We start from the raw sequence: 7,164 nt of genomic DNA, 5'->3' as shown, positions 1-7,164 counted from the left end.
AGTATTCCACCATAAAACGTCGTGTAAATGAGCCAATATGAAAACAGATTTTTTCTATAAGGCTATTCTTCTTGACAGGCACTGTGCTTTTTCTTATCAGACCAGTGGCGTGGCGTGCTTTGCGATATATCGATTGACCTGTCATTTAAACGAATGGAAAAGGATCGAATAACAGGATGTTTGCAGCAAACACTTTAATAATCGATTCTTTACCATAGGTTTAAATGGCATAACAATCGATATATCGCAATTCACGCCACGCCACTGTAGCGCCCCAGCATTCTCGAGTGCATTAAACCAAATCTTCCATGCTACCATTGTATACGCTCAATTTGAATTTCGAATTAATGTTTCATATTTCGAAATAAATTGGGAATAGGGTCTCAAATAATTTTTTACTCTATACGCGCGGTACGCCAGACAATGGGCCTGTTGCATGCAAGAGATACAGCCGCGCGAATAGACTTTTCAGAGGTTAAATGACACGAAAATTACGATGGTCACATTAAAAAAGTCTGAAATACACTCCTTACTGCGCAATTTGCGTTGTCAGGAGCGCGCTTTTTCAAAGTTCCCGCGTCTGGGGGCAGTTTTCTAATCACCGGAAACGAGCAAACGGCGGGCTCGGTGATTTCCGGAAGATGCCGAGTCGTTGTTGTTATTGTTTCCTTCAGTTTGTTTACAAACCCAACGTGATCTCCTACAGTGGTCCATATACGCTTTAGGCGGTAACCAAAACGATCAACTTTTAAATATCCAACGCAATCCTTCTACATTTCATTTCACGATGTCACGAGCTCCGATTTTTAGGTTATGTTGTCAGTTTTAGTTGACCGGAAATAGCCGTGAGTTGCCGTTAATTGTTTCCGTTAAAAAACTGCCCCCAGACGCGGGAAATTTGAAAAAGCGCGTTCCTAACAACACAAATTGCGTAGTAAGGAGTGTATTTCAGACTTTTTTAATGTGACCAACGTAATTTTCGTGCCATTTAACCTCTAAAAAGTCTATTCGCACGGCTGTATCTCTTGCATGCAACAGGCCCATTACGGACTGCCAGGTATATGATCGAGAACCCTCACAGAAGCTTCGATTGTATTGCCAAGTGGAAGGGTGAGAGGTTGGGTAATTAAAATCACCGAGTAGGTAATACATAGTGATAAAAAGTAATCTTTAATTGGCGATAAGATTCGAATTAGAATCAATTATAATCAGTGTTTACATTGCTTACCGGTGCTGTGTGGCGTGATGCGTCGATGTGGGGTCGGCCCACTCACGACCCAAGTCCAAAATATTTCCCCTCAAAGTCGGACGATTGAAAGAGCAGGTGCTTGCTCACGATTCATTGAAGAGTATAAAAGGATTATTCGCCTCCATGTTATTCATAGTTCTCTGTTAACAGTCGACTTCGCATTTTGCATCGGTGAGTTTTCTACACTATTTTAAACTTTCGTTTCGTTTCTATACATCAAATCAGTCAAACTCCTCGGTTACTAGATGGACGTCAGTGTTGTCGAAACATTCTGAGAGTCTTTCTCTTGTTCAATAATTAATTTCATTCCTCTGATTTTTGCCATAATTTAAGCTTAAAAAATCTAACTCATCCTCTCACTTTGTTTTACCTCTTCATTCACAAGTTTTTTTCCCCGTTAAATTCTAAAAGTCTGCATGTTGGTTGACACTCTTTTGTAAGGTTTTTTAAGTACAACATTTGAAATTTTCGAAAATATTTTTGTCGCATTTTTGATTAGCATTCATTCATAAGCTCATGACCCCAAACATAAAAAAAAAAAAAAAAAAAAAAAAAAAAAAAAAAAAAAAAAAACTCGCACGTCTCAAATGACAACTCTTAAAAAACTATTGGTTATGTTCTAGGGAACTCCCTTAAGTGTGTTTTTTAAGTAAAATTTACAGAAAAAAAAATTTAAGTGAAACGAGTATTCTAAAACTCTTGAATATCTCATGTGGTTTTTTAAAACTTAAATAATAATTCAGAAAAAAGGCTGAAAATCTCTTAAAAATTAGTGCTTTTTCTTTATAGAATTCCTCGAGTGAGTTATACTATGCACATGTAGATAAATTTGACTTAAAAAATTAAGCAGAGAGAGAGTTATCTAATACATAATTTTTACCAGTTTTTCAAAGCGTTCTTGAGCAGAGCTATTCATTGAACATCTAATTAGAAAGCGAAAACTTCGCGTATAGTGCATCAGGTCAAAAAACGCCTTCAACCCCGGTTGATACTGTGCAATACACCTGAGTTGAAATATTTGTATCAGAGAATCGAGCCCAACGCAACGTCAAATGTATATGACTCCACGTGGACCGCGTTTAGCAGAAAGGAACCAAGCCACAACAACTAATGCCTAAGTTAATTGAGTAATTAGATTTTTTACAAGAGCACTTTTGTGTGGATTCGTTTAAAGATATTAAATAATATGCTTCGCACTATGCAGAAAATTCACATTTGTACATAAATCCGCACAACCGTTTCATGTACAAAATTACCTAAATTGTCCGATTAAATTTGGCAGTAGCTGATGAGGCTTGGTCCCTTTCTGCTTAACGCAGCCCACTTAACGGTCGTTGTTACTCGAGAAGTGTAATTCAGTGAATTCAATAAAATTAAATATATTTCCTCACATCTCTCAGATTTGTCTCACACCGTATCTCATCTTTCCAGCTTTATTCTTTCACCACTCCAAACCCCAACCAAACTACACCATGTACGGACAAGAGAAGAACGTCATTGACATCGTCGCCCTCAACGGCAAAGAACGCAACGCCATGGACATCGTCGCCTTAAACGGCAAAGAACGCAACACGGTTGACATCGTCGCCCTCAACGGAAAGGAACGTAATGTTGTCGACATCGTCTCCCTCAACGGAAAGGAACGCGTCGTCTTCGACGTCATCGCCCTCAACGGAAAGGAAAGGACTTCCTTCGACATCATCTCCCTATGAGATCCCTGCTCCTTCACATCGAACTGTCACTCCCCGAATTGAAAGCGGTAAGTATTTTCTTTACACTAACGCTCTGACCAAGTGCACCATGTTTTCAATTTGGTGCCACGGATTTGGTGAATTTGAAAATTAAGAAGAAAGACCGCAACAGTTTTTTCTTGTGCCTTTAACCCAGTATTTCTACAAAATTGAAAGCTCTCAACATTTTTCAAATTGGATTTTTTCCCCCTTGGTGTGACATGTCTGCAATCTACATCAAAATTAACTGCGCAGGTAGTTCTGCAGAGAATAGGATTACTCTTCACTTATTTCATTTAAGGAACTATTTTTCATGTAACTTTCTTTTGGTACCATAGCCATTCGTGCGGTCAAAAGAAAGATAGCAATAAATTGCAATTACAAGGTAATATCAATGCCGACGAATCGGAGTTTTGTGTGTATTGCCTATCTACTGATTGAAAAGGCACATCTCATCGGAATTTATTGCAATGCAATTGAAATAAGTTGAATTTTTTTTTTTTGCATTGTATTTTGCCTATCTTTCTGGGACATGGCACTCATTTTACTGATCGTTTAAAATCCGCATCTTTGAATCAAATCACGAATATGTAAAAAAAATATTGCAATTTCATGGTAAAAAAAATTGCAATGTTATTCCATTGATTCGCAATTATTAATCACAATATTTTTATCGCACTGTCCTAGCTACTTGGGATGGGTACACTTCTTGTAAAAGACATCCTTCCGAAATTAGAAAATTCTAAAAAATGCAGAACAAAAGGAGAGAGAAAAGTTTTTCAGTTCTATTTTTCCGAGCGAAATGTAAATGTTAAATGTCGCAACCTATTGATGAATCTCGTGATCACAGCTTTTTTTTATGCAGTAACCTTGGAGTAAATTTATGGAGAGAAATTTATGATACATTTGCCTTAAAAAATTCCAAAAATTTCAGGGAAAAAAGTACCTATAACTTGATGGTCTTACGTTTTTGATAGATTTCAATTTTTTTTTTTTTTTTTACAGCAAAATGTTCTCAATTCACCATCGCCTCACGGTTTCACGCCTTGGAAGATCACAGTATTGTTCCACTTGTTCCTCTCACTACCTACTCAAACATTAGAAGAATCTCCCTGCGGCCCTCGCCCAATGCACATTGGTCGATTTACTCTCACCCAGCTTCGATCATCTTTAAGCTGATACCTCACGAGTCTTTCATGAATTTGAAACGGATCATGGGTACTCTTTTATAATTGTATAAAATGTAAAAAAAATTGAAAATTCTGAATAAAAACCTAAACTTTCAAAATCCTATATACGTTCTCCTCAATTTTTTACACTAATAATGTAGGCACCCAACCATTGAATGATCCATGCATACATCGAGCACAAAGCAACACTATGCAATGCACTCGTGTGCAGAGAGAGGGGGCGGGGGGTTTGTCCCGTAGAAAGCTACTTATTAGCCCCTCCCAAGAAATGTGAGGGATATTGTTAAGTGAGTGCGTGAAATATCTCTCATCTTTGAGATTGTAATTGGGTTAACTTTTCTGTGGATATAGCTCAAAACTGCTCCTAAGACAACTCAATTTTTCCATATTTTCCAGAGGAGGCCCCTTCATCCCTTTTTGGGGCAAAATGATTCCCTTAAGCCCTCCTATGAAAGTGAGAAAGTCCCGCGGATGCTCCTTAGAGGGGTGTCTTTTTGTTCCCTCCAAAATCCCCCATGGACGGAGGTCCAGAGGGCCCCCCCAGAAAAATTTTTAAAATTAAATCGTGCCAAAAACAATTTGTCAGCTATTCTTACAAAAAAATTGATCAAAGTTGTTGAGAGATGTCTCATTAGGGTGCGTCAAAAAAAATGAAAGTCTGAAATGTTCCGCTCCCCAGGCGGCAATCGATGACGTTTGGTAAAAAAACATGTTTGCCAAAATTTGGGCCAATTTCAATCATTTTAAATGGTGCCAAAGGTCAATTTTGTGATGAAATTATAATATTTTGGTTTAGACCTCGATTACGCACAAAAAACTCGATTTTACGCTGAAATCGTGCGTTTACGAGAAAAATGTCAAAGAACTCGACTTGTAGAGGATAAAATTTTACACTAGGAGGACGTCTTTGTAACCGATAAAAATCAAATTGAACTAGAAAAACTCAACTCGGTATTTATTTTTTTGGTCCTCAGAATTTCCGAGGTCTTACTAAGTAGAGGTTTAAAAGACTCATTTTTCACGAAAATAAGTCGGAAGAGGGTATAAATGAACTGTAGGCAAGTGTTGAGGATGCAAATGTCATCAGAACTTCCTCAGTTTCAAAAAAAGTTCCAACTATTTTGCACAATCCTCCAAAAAGTGTACGACTCGAGAAGCAGGATCGTGCTATAATAGTAGGGGGAAAGTGCGGTTTGACCGGGAAAAATTGCGTAACAAACTTTCCCTATGTAATCGTCATCAGTAGGTCCCCCTGAACAACTTCCTAAAAGTTAAAAATGGCCCGACCCCGGAATATCCCTCAAAAAAGTTAAAATTGAAAATGGCGGCCGTAATAAGAGGGTCCGGGAAATCGGTATTTTAAAATGCTCATTCTGTCTCATCATGTGAGGTAGCATTTCCTATGTAATTTTGGTCGTAGATTTCATAAATAAATTCCGCAAGGCCCTCCGGCCAAAGGGGGCGCTCCAAATCAAAGATGGCGGCCAAATGTGAAAGGCAGGAGGTTGCATTTTTTTAAATATTCACCGAAGGAACAAGGAAAGTGAAGTGTCTTTAGTTTCATGTATTTATGGCCAAGAGACTTAAATTTGATGTTATAAATGTAATTAATGAAGGAAATTAAAGGAAACATACGACTACCGAGAGAAACGTAAGCTCAGAAGGGGTCTTGCGGAATTCATTTATGAAATCTACGACCAAAATTACATAGGAAATGCTACCTCACATGATGAGACAGAATGAGCATTTTAAAATACCGATTTCCCGGACCCTCTTATTACGGCCGCCATTTTCAATTTTAACTTTTTTGAGGGATATTCCGGGTCGGGCCATTTTTAACTTTTAGGAAGTTGTTCAGGGGGACCTACTGATGACGATTACATAGGGAAAGTTTGTTACGCAATTTTTCCCGGTCAAACCGCACTTTCCCCCTACTATTATAGCACGATCCTGCTTCTCGAGTCGTACACTTTTTGGAGGATTGTGCAAAATAGTTGGAACTTTTTTTGAAACTGAGGAAGTTCTGATGACATTTGCATCCTCAACACTTGCCTACAGTTCATTTATACCCTCTTCCGACTTATTTTCGTGAAAAATGAGTCTTTTAAACCTCTACTTAGTAAGACCTCGGAAATTCTGAGGACCAAAAAAATAAATACCGAGTTGAGTTTTTCTAGTTCAATTTGATTTTTATCGGTTACAAAGACGTCCTCCTAGTGTAAAATTTTATCCTCTACAAGTCGAGTTCTTTGACATTTTTCTCGTAAACGCACGATTTCAGCGTAAAATCGAGTTTTTTGTGCGTAATCGAGGTCTAAACCAAAATATCATACTTTCATCACAATATTGACCTTTGGCACCATTTAAAATGATTGAAATTGGCCCAAATTTTGGCAAACATGTTTTTTTATACCAAACGTCATCGATTGCCGCCTGGGGAGCGGAACATTTCAGACTTTCATTTTTTTTGACGCACCCTAATGTCTCATGCGCTCACTCAGGAAAATCCTTCGCATTTCTTGGAAGGGGCCGACTACATTTTTTGGGCGGGGGTAGACATTCCACGCATCAGCCTCCCTTGATGAAGTGCCATTCTGCCCCCCCCCCCCCGCCATCCGAGAAAATATTGTAGTTACGCCCATGTATGCGCCACGAGCGCGTAGATCTCTGATTTGATTAGGTTCTTTTCAGATTTAGAAGAGGTTAATAAGGCTTAAAAATTTAAGAAAATAAAGATTTTTGCAGCAAATTTGATTTTGTTGAAAAGAAAGAACATATTTACATCGAAAAGAACGATGTATGCGAATAAATAAGTCAAAAGGAACTAAGTACATATAGGATTTGTATGCTTCATGGTCTTTTTTTATTTGGTGCATTTCTGCATAGTTCTTTCTGACATTCATTAAAAATCCAATTAAGAAAACATAAAAAGGTCCTGCAGTTATCAAAAGTAAAATTTGGAAAAAAAAAAATGGCTTTATGAGAGAAAAACGAA

The 7,164-nt window shown here is 38.0% G+C and overlaps 1 protein-coding gene across 1 annotated transcript; it reads left to right on the top strand.

Moving 5' to 3' along the window:
- Positions 1-1,230: 1,230 nt before the first annotated feature.
- Positions 1,231-4,272, top strand: LOC109039183 (uncharacterized). The gene is made up of 3 exons (XM_072300757.1): positions 1,231-1,420; positions 2,681-3,008; positions 3,985-4,272. Exons 1-2 carry the CDS (start codon positions 1,246-1,248, stop codon positions 2,959-2,961), a joined length of 456 nt encoding a protein of 151 aa, XP_072156858.1. The 5' UTR covers positions 1,231-1,245; the 3' UTR covers positions 2,962-3,008; positions 3,985-4,272.
- The last annotated feature ends 2,892 nt before the right edge of the window (positions 4,273-7,164 follow it).

Source organism: Bemisia tabaci, chromosome 5, assembly GCF_918797505.1.
Source record: "Bemisia tabaci chromosome 5, PGI_BMITA_v3".
NCBI lineage: Eukaryota > Metazoa > Arthropoda > Insecta > Hemiptera > Aleyrodidae > Bemisia > Bemisia tabaci.
This window is presented reverse-complemented; position numbering and strand designations above follow the sequence as displayed.

Excerpts from the sequence above, each read along its gene's own strand:
- LOC109039183 (XM_072300757.1), top strand. The coding sequence starts at position 1,246 with ATGCGTCGATGTGGGGTCGGCCCACTCACGACCCAAGTCCAAAATATT. Across the intron at positions 1,421-2,680 it reads CGACTTCGCATTTTGCATCG|CTTTATTCTTTCACCACTCC; the intron begins GTGAGTTTTCTA and ends TCATCTTTCCAG.